Below are 16,569 nucleotides of genomic sequence, written 5' to 3' on the forward strand. Positions count from 1 at the left end.
GTAATCACACGCACATACTTAAATAAGATTTTAATAAAATTAACTAGAGCGTATAACGGAACACCATAAATGCAATGTTTATTAATATTGATCAAAAAGTTATTTATTCGGTACGAAAATCTATGCTATTTTTACGCAACGAAATAAAATTCACTGTTCCATATTAAGGAAGCTGAATAGAAGCCGAAAAACTTCTTTGTCCGAGTTTTTATCCCAAACAGAACTAGTGTCTCGCGGACACACGGACTAAAGTAAAGTGAAAATAAATGTTTATACCCTCTTTATAAAGCGAGCTAAACGGGTCGAAATAAAATTAAGCTCATTCTATTTTGAAAGTTTCCAATACCAAAAGTTCTTCCTTCCCTTCAACTGAATTTCTCGATTACGCTCCCATGTCATATTTTGATGTCAATGGTTTTCACTATTTTACACGGATTTGTTTTTGTTTTTTTGCTCCCCCCTTCACTCTTAGAATATATCCTAGCTGTCAAAGTCTATGTTTCTTTACCCAATGAAATGGTTTCCATTTTCAGAAGGATATATATTTATTGCGCTAAGCCATTTATTCCGAATGAAACGCTGACGTCTATACCAATAAAAACACACAATCACACACACATAAACATACTAGTATACAATATTGAATATATTATAGTACGTAATACATTTAGATATTGAAACTATACAAGCTGTTTCAAGTTCCGTTTTGCTTTTTCTGAACTTTATTTTAGTTTTTTATTTTTTATTATTATTTAAATTTATAATTGAAATTTTATCGACGGCGCTAAACAAATTTAACGATTATTCAATATTTTAAAAGAAAAAAAACAGTGGATGTGTTTTGTGTTTAGAATATAATATGAAACAAACCATTCAATATTGGCGATAAAAATGTATTATACAATATTACTATTTAATTATAATTTATTTAAAATATGATTACTAATATCAATTCTTGATCATTAAATAGTATTATATTTGATGTTATTGGCTATTAATATATATTTCATTGTGTATTATAAAACATAAGACAATATTCACTAAAAACATAATGTTTATAAACTCATTTGACTTCTCAAATGTTTTATATATTTTTTAAATTATAAAACTTTTTTTTAATCATGTTTGATAAACTTTGGGCCTCAAATACAAATAATATTTTTAGCAAAAAACTATCGGAGCGATCCGATCACAACTTTTAATTTTAAATTCAACATTTTTAGAGGTTAAAATTTCCATTTCATTGAGCATATTTCTGGCCGTATTACAAGTTGAAACTTAACCGGCCATTGGAAATTTATGATCCGCACATTAATCGATAACAATTCCTTGATATATTTATTTTACTCAGATAACATTTTATTATTACAAAATATATATAATATAAAATGAGTTTTTAAATTTATATTGGTTATATATTAATATAATAATATTTATAAAGTAATAGATAGGTATATTTTTTCAATACCTTATATATAATATTAATCTTTATCAAAAATATAAACATTTTTATCAGATAATTAATATCATAAATAATCATAACCCACTTTTACTAATTAGTTTTAATAGATTTTTAAATTAAATATAAATATTTTGATAACTGATCATTCTGTTGATTACATTATTCTAAGTTTATATTTTTTATTTTATTTTAGTTATATATGTATCTGTATTCATTAAATAAATATGTAAATATTTTTAATAAACTTCATTTTTTAATATTAAAGCAAATATTTGAATTATTTATATATCCATCAATTACCGGTTAATAAGTGTCACAAAAGAGTATTCAAAATATTTGTATTACCAAAAAGTTATACAGTATAATTTAAAAATAATATTTTATAAATTTATCTGTTTGTCGAACGCTTGACTGTAAATAAATGAATTATTCAACATTTCATTTTTGATAATTATTTTTACAAATTAAATTATGTTTTATGATTAAATAATAAATACAAAATATTCAATAAAAAAAAAATTATCAAAAGTTATGAATATATATTGAAAATTATGTAAGTTATATTTTTATTGTATTTTTTTTATACATATTTGGAGATTTTCTGTGTATTTTAAAATAATTAAACTAATTTTAATTCTGTATTCAACTAATTTCTCCGCCGTTATTGATGTGATAATTACATTTAAGGTTTTTCTACATATTTTTTCTACGGTATCATTTCTACGTTATTTTTATTTAAATCTGTGTATATTCAGCATAGCAGAGTGTTTATTATTTATTAACTTATATTCTACTTAAAACCAACATAGATCATTAGAATCTAAAAGAATAATTTTAATAATTAATTTTTCAAGAATAGTTTAACAGTAAATCAGAAATATGGGTTGTCGATCAGATACGATAAAAATAAATTATTAGTATAATTAGTATTTTCCAACATTGTTGCAAACTGTATAAGATCAAAAGTAACTCAAACTTTAAAATCCACCATCGAAAGTACAATTGAAAGTTATAAATTACGAAATAAGCCTATACTAATACAGTTTCTTTAAATACAGTGTGATCCCTTTTAAATGTAACACTAAATTATTCTGTCCAGTGACATCGGATTGATATGCGGTTTTAGGGAGGAGATAGGAAATGCCTAAATACACATTTTACGATGGTTTTCAAATTTTTAACTTTTTTATTGTGCGAATGTGCAACATAACTTGCATTTTTTTAAATAGCAACACTTACTTTTAACAATAGATCTGTATAAACCGACATTTCTCAAGTCAATTTGGTCCTTTTTACTATAGCTCTAAAACCAAAATGCCAACTAGTTAAAGTTCCGATTAAAATTATTGAATTTTTCAACAATCATTCTAGAATTTTATGAATTGTCATGCAATTTTAAATATTTTGTTTTCTATTTGTATTAAATAATTTAAATTTAATTTTGAGCAATACAAAAAAAAATACTCGAAATTCCATGACAATTTATAAAATTTTAGGATGATTGTTGAAAAATTTAATATTTTTAATCCAAACTTAAGCAAGTTGTAATTAAGTCAAATTTGGTTTTAGAGGTATGGTAAAAAGATCAAATTTACTTAAAAAATGTCGGTTTATCCAAATCTGTTGTTAAAAGTAAGTGTACCTATTTTAAAAAATGCAAGTGGCGTTGCGCATGCGCACAATAAAAAAGTTAAAAATTTGAAAACTTTCGAATAATATGTATTTAAAACCGCATATCAATTTAATGTCACTGGACAGAATAATTTAGTGTTACCTTTAAAAGGGATCACACTGTATAATAAACATTGTTGACTTGGTAATGTTTTGATATACATAAAATATGTTGCTGGTTTGAAAAAAAATTTATTTTTTTTATATCTATAACATTAATAATCTACAATAATCTGAACTGTTATCAGTCACTCAGTCATTAAAATAGTAATTCGTTGTTCTCAATTTTCATTATAGTCGGTAATCGCCATAAAAATATAGTACATTATTATATGTATATTATATAGATTTTAAGACAATATAGTAAAAAATATTTTTTTTTATTTTCACTTAAACCTCGAATGTATTTAGTAGTTTTTGATTACATTTGTTACTAATTTTTTACGACGACGGCTTTTTCTCTCGAAAAGGAAAAAAAAACAAAACAATAAAATGTTCGGATCCAATTTACCAATCGCTCATTCAATAGCAAGCGGTAAAACTTTTACACCCAACTAAACGTGTGGTAGTTAGTTCGTCATGTACATTAATCAGCGTTTAACTTCTACAGATTTTGCGTTTCACAATGGACCATGCGGTGGCAATAGGTACATACTACTGATCGCCCGGATGATGGTGAGATGCAATTAGGCAAAATTCCAAAAAAGGAACACTAATCCACGGAGACCAAACTACCAACCCATCCACTGACCCATAGTGGTGTACACTCAATCTATCAGTTAGATTTTAAAATTATTTACAAGACGAAACAAGAAATATATACATGTATATTATACCATTATCATTGACACCGATATCGAAGTATTTTCTACGACAGCTAAAAACTTGAAATAAACTCAAAAATTTCACCCAATACTATTAAATAAAAATTAATTAATTAAAATTAATTGCATACCATTATTTATCGATCATCACATAGCAAATTTATTATCAAATTATTATGAACTATAATTCGCGAATCCGAATTTGTTTATAAAATAGTTAATATAGTTTACAGTTTTATAGATAATCTGTAATAACATAAACCAGGAAATTAAACTCTTTTTTTTTATTAAAAAAGAATATTTAAAATCTATCGATTGTGTACAATAAGTAAATGTGATGATTACAAAAACAATGACTTAAATTTGCATGACTTGATTTTATAGTGAGGAAGAAGGCTGTCCAATAATGAAACCTTTGAAAATTTAACTTCTATTAAATCGAACTGATATTTTTACGCATACTTATCATATTTTTGACAAAATCGATCTTATTTTTTGTGTAACTCAAAAAGAAATAACTTTACCTATACACTTCAAATTTATACCAAATGTTTATTTTATAATTTTTTGTTTACGATAACATTTTAATTTCGAGTATTTTGAAGTTATTTATAGGCATAAATTTTTTTTAATTTTTTTCTTAGTATTTTTTTCTATAATTGTTTATTAAATATTATTTAATAGGTAGAACTTTTTGAGAATTAAATACACAATTTATAAAAACATAAATCGTTAATTTATCAATAAAAAATATCATAAAATCCATGGTCACAGTATTTTTTTTTTAAACGTTTAAAGTCAGAATCTTGACATAATTCGTAAATTAGTTTTTAATTAAAAATTCATAATTTTTTTTTGTTTCTATAACTATGATTTAAAAATTAATACAAGATTCAAGATTGAAGTTTTTAGCTCTACAAATAGCCAAATTTATTTAATATGAGGCATTTTAAATTCATTTTTTTATGGCATTCGAAAATCATACGTAAAATAATTATTTCTGCTCAAACAATTTTTGATATTTTATTTTATTAAAAAAAAAAAAATAATAATAAATACTTGAAATTCTCACAATATGTTTATATTAACGTTTTTATTATAATACAACACAATTTTTAAGATGTTTTAACTTTTTTTGGGTATGACAAATTTAAATTTTTTTGGGGCATTTTTATAAATTTTAATAAAAACATATTCAGTTGGTCAAAATTCTTGGAAGATTCCATATCAGTATTTCATTTTAGAACTATTTACAAAAAAAATTATACTATATAGATATTTTAATTTTAAATTTGATCGGGATCAATTAATATTTAAATAATAAATAACGTTTTTAATTATTTTTTTTATAATTCAAAAGCATTATTTGTGGAGCCTTAAAATTGTTATGCATATTATATTTTACTATTCGCAGTAAAATTTTTGATTTATTTTGAGATTTTATCTATATTTACAGAAATATGGTATTACGTTTTTAGTTATTTAAGTTGATACAATATAAAATATATATATCATTAATATTATTAAATAGTGATAATATAATATAAATGTAATATTTTTGGAAAAAATTATTTTACTCTACTGATATACTAGTAGTAAAAAAATGACTTTAAAAGCTGTATCAAAAACATATCAAAAAATATACTTAGTGATATAGGCTGACAGACCGTTTCCTCTCAAAATCGTTTTTCATATTATATTATTATATGATTATAAATATAATAATATAATATATTATTATATTACATTATTCAATTCAAATTTAACACACCCATACTAGTGACCCACTAAACACCTAATGTACGATAGAGCGGTACCCACTCGACTACCTAACCGTGTATTTAAATTTCAATCATTTTTATTACAAATAAAAATATGTATAAATCTATAAAATATATTTGCATTCATAAATCTAAAGAAAAACTAAAAAAATTAAAACTCATTGATATTTTTCTTCAAAAATATTAGTTAATTTTTCGTAATTCAAAAACATTAATCAAAATAACTACTAACATTTCACCACATATATAATTGGTTTAAATAGACTGTGAAATTTTAAAACATTAACTATAATTGTATGTTATTAATATACACACCATTCTTAAGTAATTTGATGTCGACTTTAAAAAAAAGAATAATATATTATAATGGAATATTATAAATTATAAAGAAAAAAAAATAGTTATACATATTCATCGCACTAATAATAGAAAAATAAACTACTAATAATAAATAATATTGATAAAGCATGCACAGTTTCCATTCAAAATCGTTTGTCGTTACATATTATAGTTATTAAAATTTAACAAATTAATTTCAATGACCTTAATCGTCGATACAGTAGAGTTTAAACAACTCTAAACCTACCATGTAGCATAATGATTACTTCCGTTGTGTTTTTTTAAATTTATTCCAATTCTCATTACTAAAGTAATTATCGGTGCATCAGTCCTTATAAATACAAATTTAAATATTTGAGTATAATATATTTTAGCAACTCCATTTCTACTATTGCGTAGTACATAACGTATTCTTATTTATTAAATTATGTAAAAAAATTAATACAATTTTTAGTATTATTATACAATTTAAGTTTATTGCATAAATTCATTCAATATCTAAAGAGAATAAAATTGTTTTATCAAAAAAATAAGCGTTATTAATCCATATAATAGCGTTATTATGGCGATTGAATATAGTTAATTAAAACTAAATTTAAACTTTATACATTTTAGTAGAACAGACATAAAATGTGCACAACAGATTGGATAATTTAATTTTAAAATCGATTAATCTAATAATAGTTTTTGTTGGGAAGAAAATATTTTTGAAGTTGAAAACTAAGATAAAACTTTTGTTTATTAGTATACAATTGATTATTATCTGTGAAATAGTTCATTAACTTCATTACGCCTTGTCCGTTCCTTTAATTTTTTTCATGTGCGTTCAAATTTTAATTTTTTACATTAATTTTTTAATCATAACAAATGACCAATAACGTTCTAACTTAATTTGAATAATTTTCATTAGATTTTTCATTAGATCAAAATTAAATTATGAATATTGACAATTTTGCCGTAGTAAAATAACAAATTATTATGGTTTACTAAGTCATATATTATATTATTATAGATTTGACAAGTGTTGAAAAGCAGTATACCACTATAGATATATTATATGCATAAGTATTATGTTAAATGAATAAGTAGGAAAACATTTTTTTTTGACATAAACATATTTAATATTAAAATAATTACCTAATGTTAATCTTAAAATTTAATCTATATATGGTTTAATAATCTTTAAATAACCCTTTTGTTTTTAAGTAACTTAATGATTAATAAACTATATTATTTGTTTAAGTATTTAGAGTTATACAATTGAACACTCAGTGTCTAATTCATTGAATTAATGTTAAGATTTTCATAATATTTTCATTAAATAAAGCAACTAAAGAAAATTAAATAATTATTTTTAGTTTCCATTTCCTTTGTCAATTTATTGTAAATAGAGATAATAACTGAGATATAAATATGGAATGCGCGTACATCAGACAAATAACACTGTGAGTTGTGACGGATATGTACACTTGACATGTATTAATAGTTGTAACAAACACATATAATACAGTTTCCGCAATATAAACTGAAGGAATAATAGATGCATGCGAGTTAAAGTAGTATAAGATATAATGTTGTAAACAATATAAACAGAGAAAGAAATTTCTCAAAAAAAAAAAACTATTATAATTAATAATTATATTTATGTAATATATTATAGGAATTGATCGAAGTCAAGGTAAATGGGTGTTTCGATATAATATATTATCTGTAAATATTTTTCTTGAACCCTTACTCCATCATTCTCCCACTCTCTCACACCCAATGTCTCTGTCTATTACTTTTCTAATTTAATATATTATATGGGTTTATTATGAACGGGTTTATGGATTACTGAATTTAGTTGGTAGAAGTTTAAGATGGTACTCTTACTCAAATTAATGGTATTCGATGACTATTATTATACCTCAAGATCAATTCAGATTAAATATACTTAATTGAAATTACCAAGTAATTTATTTTGCATTATATTAAAACATTCCAAATCAAATAACCCTATTATTTTATCTATTTAAATAATCGGCACTTAAGTTTAATTCATTAAACATTATAAGTGCATAAATATAACTTATCACATTTTTTTTTTACTTTTAGCTAATGATAAAATATTTTTAAAATGTTATTATATTTAAAGTTTTAAAATCTTGAACGATAAACAAATAATGGTAAATAAAGTTAATATAATATGCTTAAGCTATAGATTGGTTAATTTTACTAATATAATTTATTTTATTTAAATTTAAAAATACTTAAATGATATAAAATGTATTATGTTAATTATTAATTAAATTAAAACTTTAGTTTTAAATACCATTGCAGTTATTAAAGTAAAAATATAATTTATTCAAATTAATATGAAAAATAAGATAAATGACCTCAATGTTATTAAATATAATGGTCGATTCGTGAATAAAATATATTTTACGTTTTAATATGATCAAACATATGATAATAAAAACAATTTAAAAGAATTCTCGAAATATAATTATAAAAACAAATATTTTTTAATGAAATAATAATATTCAATACAGGCATACCTTATTGCGTAGGTAATGGATACTACGTGATATTTTAATATCAAAGTTATGGTTTTCAACAGTTTATATAATTCATTATTGATCCAGAAATAAAAATATTTAAATATTCATCACTAAAAAAGTACATTTACTATAGAAATCAAATTAAATCGAAACAATAGATGTATTAACTTATTATAATTTAATAATTGATTGGACTTTATTGGACAGATACTAAGTGTTATTTTTATTACTTAATTCTTTATTATTTTTGGTATCGATTTTGTTTTAAATAAACCTGATTTAAACGTTTTACGATGTTTACACACGTATGATTACTTATTGTATAAATAATTTAAAATTTTTATTTTTTATCCCGTTAAAAAACAATCACAATTTAATTTTCTCAAAAATTAATCAATTTGGGTTAATCATAGATTATATTATTGTCGTTATAATAGCGTTTTAATCTTTATTACAAACTTTTATGTTTACAATCAGAACATAATATACAAATATATTTCATTGATTAGTATTGTTGACATAATATATATATATATAGAGTAATTTACCAAGCATGCTCATCTTCAATTATTTCATTAAATAATGAATCGATTTGAATTCAAATTCTTAAATTTTTAAATTTTTAAATATGATATAACCACGATTTTAGTATCTTGAGAATGGACGTTCTACACTTTTAAACAACTACTACTAGTAGACAGTACACTTGATTCAGTTTAAACTCTACTTTTTCCACTGGTACACATGACATAGGTACATATCTAAATAAACAATATAAAGAGTATCCCGTGGCAATACAAACTTCTATTTTTTTTTTTAAATAAGAACGCCCCACAACATTTTCACTCTAAATTAATTAGTGAATACTTTTTTTTTTTGAAAATTTTCATTTACTTAATTTAAAATTCAAGCAATTAGTTTTTTAGTTATCATAATGTTTACATTACGAACGTTTTATAGTCCTTAAAATATTTTTATAAAAATTTAAAGTAGATTTAGTATTAGATATAGTGTTTATTATACTTAGACCATTTTTACAAACTATTAATTTATTAAATTATCAGAAGTCCTATATCTTACAAATACATTACCATGGGCTTAATTATTATTAACTATTATCCTTAGAATACAAAAGGAAATAACTCAAAAACAACTCATTCAAATTTTGAGTTAAAAAGTCAACGTTTTTCACAAAATAATTTACAGTGAAAATGGCGGGTTTTCATTAAAAATTAAAAGTTTGAAAAACATTTGCAACAAATATTATTCTGAATTCTAAATTAAATAATTTGGAGTCAACAAAGGCATCTACATATACCAATACATGCCAATTTTCAAAATTTAAGGGAAAATATATTATCATCTCATAGGAACACTTATAACAGTTTTTGACGTTAAATACATATTTTTAAAAATTTATTTTGTGGAAAATAAATATACCCAAGTAGATTAGTGATATTATGCAATCCCAGTAACCAAATTCCATATTATAACAAATTTGAAAATTATTTTCAATCAGCACATCACATTTATACAGTAGTTTAATACTTCTATTGACAACTTACCTGCGGATAATAACTACGGAATAAAAATATTAACCGATAAAACACTAGTTTGACACCGTATCGCACGCATTTTTATACTTAAAATAAATTCTTTTTAGTCCGGAAAACGCAAAGCAAAGCATATATAATCACACTTTATTATAAATATATTTATTTTTTACAACACAATATCTAATGCTGAAGGTTATTTTCCGGATCGGATGACAATTATTATTATAAATGGATATATTTTAGTAAAAAAAATATACACCTACATATTGTATAGACTTTCAGGGATAGTGTAGGTACACTGTACAGTTATTATTGAATAAATTATAGCATATCCATTACCCGTGCGTATTTCTATACAACTCCTTCGGGAGCCTCTCTTCTTAAAATTAATCACATAACTTTAAAGTAAATCCAACTTGATTAGAATTTACATGACTAAATCAACTTAACTTATTTTTTTTTTTACAATAAAACATTTGAAAAGCATGTTTTTTTTTATTCTAAAAATGTCGTGTATCGATAATAAGTTATACCTATTATTATAATGAATTTCAGAGTCGCGGCAATTAGCATTAGGTTTGAAAAATTACTATTTTTAAGTAAACGAACACTGTTTGATGATTTTAAACCCTATTTTTTCCTCCCAAAGTAAGCTACTCCGGTACCATATATTATTCTAGAACACTACGGACATGGCACGACATTAACCGTGTCAAGAAGCTAGCAAACGTTATCATTCGTACCATCGAGTGTGTGCGCGCGCGCTCGCGTCCGTGTCCGTATATCGTATAAATAAAGCGTTTCTTACTGAATATGGATTAGTCTAGACAGCCGTGTATATACACGTTGGTCACGCACGACATACGCGTACGGTGCGTGTGTGTATGCACGTCCGACAAAACTAGTATGACGATCTCTGTGTGTTTTTCCGATGATGTACCGAGGTCGTTTTCGCGCCACGTCACACGTTATTTCAACGACTCAATCTCATTCGTGGTGGTGAAGATTAACACCGGCCCATGTAAAACAACTGTCGCAAATAAACGGCAATAAACCGTCCCACCCCGAGGCACAGAGGCCCACTACGGTTATTACTACTATATAATATGGTCTATATAATATGTTGAGACATTTTTCCCCCCCTGCGAGAGAGTTAATTTATAATAAACTCTTACGGGACGACGTGACTCCGCAGACGTTGGATGACGAAAACTTTCCCGAAATATTGTTGCTAATATTGGTAGACGTTAAAGCTGTTCATTTTGATGGATTATTGTAATAATTATATGCATAGATAACGATATAATCAATATGTGTGTATGATTATTACAGTGATATTATCCATACAACGGTAATATATTATTTGGTAAATATACACATTACTTCGACTTTAAATTAAATTAATATTTAAAGAAATCATATTTTGTTAAAATCTATTTTCTTTAAGTTAATTTTAGAAATCGTATCAGAATAATCAATAAATAACATAATATCATGACATATTATATGTAGATATTACCTATTATGAAAAGTATAAATTAAAAACATATTATTATGATATAATTTAATTAAGAAAATAATTCAAATACTTAATTATTAATTCAGTTATTATAAATATAAAATAAAATAAAATAATTATACTTATATTGAAACCACTAACTTGGCGAAGAATAAATAATTTATATTTTTAAAGTATTTTTTATGTATAAAATGGATGATAAAAATAATATTTTGTAACGTTTATAGTTTTTACTATAGAAATATTGTTATTATGTAGGTACCTATAAAATTAATTATATATAAGTGCATTATTCTAATAAAAGTAATTGTTCTTACAAATGCGTATAAATTATATAATTTATTATTCATCAAATATTAATAACGAATTGCAAAAGTTATTTTAGCAAACGTCTATCGCTAATCGATATTTCTCTGCAATCGCTAGTCTACGTTAAAGTAACAAACTTTATCCGTACATTACCAACATGTAAATGAGCAGCTAAGATATATTTACAAAACAAACAAACAGTCAATTGGAGGATTTGCGTCATTCTTTAAACCGCAGAGAATTATCATATGTGACTGATCATTCGGACGCGATAAAATTTACATACTGTACTTTTCTTGTCTAAATAATAAATATATTGTTCATAATAATTCATTAATATACAAACAGATTTATTATTTGATTGATTTATTAATCAGTATAGTGTCTATAGACTGCAACGATGTTTCGTCGCTGAACGGACCACGTTAGAGTTTATTTTCAATATTTTATGTAAAACATTTTGAATAATTAATATACGAGTAATAAAATAATTTACTAGTTAGCGTATGTAATATATAATATACATATTATATAGTTATGTAAGACTATAAAAGTAAAAGAATAATCGCCTTGTTCCAACAATCGATTAAAATATTACCAATACCTAATATCATACTAAATAATAAATACAACAGAGAAAATCTGTTTAGTATTTCTGCTAATGAGATATACATATATCTATTTAAATACCTACAACGAGATTTGTATCTACACTAGTCGGTCTGTGTGTTTATTGGGAAATTAAAAAAAAAGTAAACATGGTCCAAAGCATCCCACCAATAAGCATATTTTCAAAGGTATTGCAGTTAATAATATTCATTCGTCTAAAATGGAATATTTCCAAGCCAGATCTAAAATATATCATAGTGGCAATAAAAAAATGAAAAAAAAAATGGGATTCTTCACAGAAAATTGATACAGTAGAACAAATTGACATATTTTCAAGCTGACACCTCATTAGTCTTACCTAAAAATACTCTAACAGTATAGCTTGGACTTTTTTTTAGTATATCCCTATAAAATGTATAAAATATGTCTTATTTATTAAACCTATGAATTAAATGTTCCACACATGTATTTTTGATACTAAGTCTAGTACGCTTATATTATTTATAATTTAACTTCTAGTTCTAAGAATAACCTATTTTTGAATTAACTTCCACCAAAATCAAAAATAATAATTTACTTAATAGTTTTGAAAATCGTAGTATTATGTTGCTAAATTTTATTTTAGTAATAAGTATTAAAAAATAAATATAAATAATTTTTCGGGCTATTAACTGTACATTTTAATAGCAGAAACATGACTAAACGAACTGAAAACAGTACATTTATGTTATATTGTTTCAATCTGAAATAAACAAATATCAAATATGTTCAAAAAGCAATAACCTTGTGACATTTAAACTTTTATTATGAGTTTAAAAGAGTATTTCAAAATATAATACGTATGCAATCAATACATTTTGTAGGTATCTATTTCAGTAAAAATAATGTCTTATATAAACATAAAATATACTTAAAATTTTGTATTTTCCACATAATAATGTAATAAAAAGGTTTAAAATTGGTTCAGAGCTTAAGAAGGTATTGAGTATTTCCATTATTTTTAGCAATAACTTTTTGGATAAATGTAAATTCAATTCAAAAAATAAAAATATTATAAATTATAATAAGTTGCATATGTATAACCTAACCCTATCCAACCTTTATATATACGTGTGTATATATTTATATACTGTAGATGTATTAGTTTAATTTATTTTTATATTTGAAAAAAAATACTTTTATATTCTTAATAATATCGATTTTTAATTTTGCAATTATCGATGTACAAAGTTTTATCATATAGTACAAAATGTATAGTAATAAGTTGTTCATATTCGCTCTAATGAAAACAATATTTTTAGGATTCTATAATTTACAAACAACTCATTAAATTATTTTATAAAAATAAACGACTTTTATATTTGTATTATTAAGAAATTCTAATGAAAAACCAGTATTTTATTTTTATGAAACGAAAATATTTAGAAGGACGGATATAAACAATTCATATTGCATTTGATTAAAAATACAAATTACTAATCAAATTATCCGCAATACAACTATAACGAAATTGAATTTTTTAAGAAATATTTTGCTAAAAATAGTTTTGTATACTCTTGCCACCTTGGTAATATTAAATGAGGTCAAACATTTTTTTAGCACTACACCAAAACACTTATGTTGACACCTTTACATAAAATACAATATAACTTTGTTTCGATTATTTTGCACACGTAAATTAATAGCTATATGCCTATATAACACACCTACTAATGCAGTATTTTATAATAATAAAATAAATAATAATGCTAATGCATTATTTTGAAATTAGTCACTATACTTAAACCAAATAATTAACGAGAAAAAAATCAATAAATCCTGTTTTACATTAAATTTCATATTTTATGTATTTATTAAATATTAAATGTGAACAATATTGTAAATATTTCGAAATTTTAAATTCAATTATTTATTATTTTTTTTTTTTAAATATATTTATTATACGATGAAATTTATTAGTGCTCGAAAATACATAGCAATAACCTAATAGTATAAAGATAATATATTTACAAGCAATTAAGCTGTATATTTGTACATATTTTAATATCAGCATCTAAACATTCGTTTCGAGATTTTAGATATTTGTTATTTATAGAATAAAAGGGTAAGCCGAAGTATATTACATTTTTCTACTCTTCCTCTGACATCCATCTGAATCTAATCTACGTTGTTTGTTTTTAATTTTGTTAGTTCGAATATCCAAGGAATAACGCCCACAAACAGAGAGGATATTGAACAAACAAAAAGAGTACAAATGTGTATTTTGTATTGATAAAAGTATAACAAAACATATGTATGTAATATACTATGTATTTGAAATTTATAAAATTTCTAATAATTTAAATAAATTACAATTTTTAATAAGTTAATTAATTTAATGTAATCGGTTATATAATGTAGTTGTACTTATTTCACTACATTATATATTTCCAAAAATTCTTTATGATGATTCATAATTTGGTATCTAACTTTTTATTTTTATTTATTTTAATATTTTATACAACGTTATATTATTTAATTATTTACGATGCTTCATATTTTTTTTTTAATCATGTCTTATTATTACAAGTTTATAATATAATAATATGTATTTTAACATTTTACTTAACTTTTACTATGCCTTTTTTCTAGATAACAATTCAACTAAAATAATTGGTACATGTTAAGATATTTTTACGTTAAAATTGTTATTGAATGTATAACTTTATTGCATTTTTATGATGAATTAGCCTTTCATTAAAAAAATTAATATTTTTTTTCAAGATAAATTTCTGTAAGCATGAAAACTTGTTTAAATTTAATGATATTGTAAAAAGTAAATTAGTCGTATTTAAAATGAAATTCAATCAAATACCTCAACTAATATTAATGTATAAATAATAAAACTCATTCCAACATAATGGTATAGAGAACCTTAATCATACATTATAATATGTGCCTTCTTATACTTTGCTTACATGTATCATCAGCTGACTAAGATATAAAAGTTTAAACTTTTAGAATTACACATACCTCGCATTTAGGATATCGTTCAGGCACCCTCTTGACCTTCCAGCCAAGCAGAGGTGGTATACAAATTACTCCACTGAATATCCACACGAAACCGATCATGACCATTGCCCGAGCTGGTGTTCGTTTCTTCAAATAGTCGACGGCCTGCGTAATGGACCAGTACCTGTCCAAGGCTATCAAACACAAGTTCATGATTGATGCGGTGCATAAAAGCACGTCGAGTGCGGCGTGTATGTCACACCACCAGTCGCCAAATATCCAATAGCCCATCAGCTCGTTAGCCAATGAGAATGGCATGACGATGATGCCCAGGAAGAAGTCAGCCACGGCCAGGCTGGCGATGAACCAGTTTTGCACGTTTTTCAGTGCTTTCTCTGTCACAATGGCAATGATGACTAGCATATTTCCCACGACAACGACGATCATGAGCATGATTACCACGACTGAAGCAATAACTATTTCCGGTATCGAGTACGTTGACGGGTAGACAGACTCGAAAATGTAATACGTTCGGTTTGGGTCCATCGTGACGTTGGTATCGTTTAGGTAACCCGTGCCGTTCTGATCTACCAGTAGACCGTATTCGTTCTGGTCGATTTTGAATACCATGCCCGACAGGCTGGATAAGTTTTCAGCCACGTCTAGTGATTCCATTATGATACCCGTGGCAGTGGATTAATCCAACCAAACAAAAAGTAGATATATTAACGTGATGGCCGTCGAAGGCGTAGGTGAAGGGAGAGGATGGTGATAGTCTTTAGGTGGTCACTGAGGACATCACCCGATGGTAGACTATGTTGTCGACGGTAGTCTGTCGCCAATAGTCAAATTTTCTCCACGTCTGCTGGCCCGTCGGGGGTCTCTTTCTCCGAAAATCTTTCCACCAAACAAAACTCATGACCCGTTTGCGTTTTCAAATCTGGATGGTCTCTGGAAAACAGAAAAAC

General features: G+C 24.7%; 1 protein-coding gene across 1 annotated transcript in view; it reads right to left on the reverse strand.

Annotated features, from left to right (window-relative positions):
• LOC113551842 (probable G-protein coupled receptor No18) overlaps nucleotides 1–16,569 on the reverse strand; it is a 138,077-nt gene that overhangs the window by 89,655 nt on the left and 31,853 nt on the right. Inside the window, exon 2 of the mRNA XM_026954371.1 lies at nucleotides 15,623–16,552. Within this exon, the coding sequence (XP_026810172.1) occupies nucleotides 15,623–16,276 (654 nt within the window). The 5' untranslated portion in view covers nucleotides 16,277–16,552. The remainder of the gene's footprint in view (nucleotides 1–15,622; nucleotides 16,553–16,569) is intronic.

The sequence above is a fragment of the Rhopalosiphum maidis genome, chromosome 2 (genome assembly GCF_003676215.2).
Source record: "Rhopalosiphum maidis isolate BTI-1 chromosome 2, ASM367621v3, whole genome shotgun sequence".
In the NCBI taxonomy this organism is placed as follows: Eukaryota; Metazoa; Arthropoda; class Insecta; order Hemiptera; family Aphididae; genus Rhopalosiphum; species Rhopalosiphum maidis.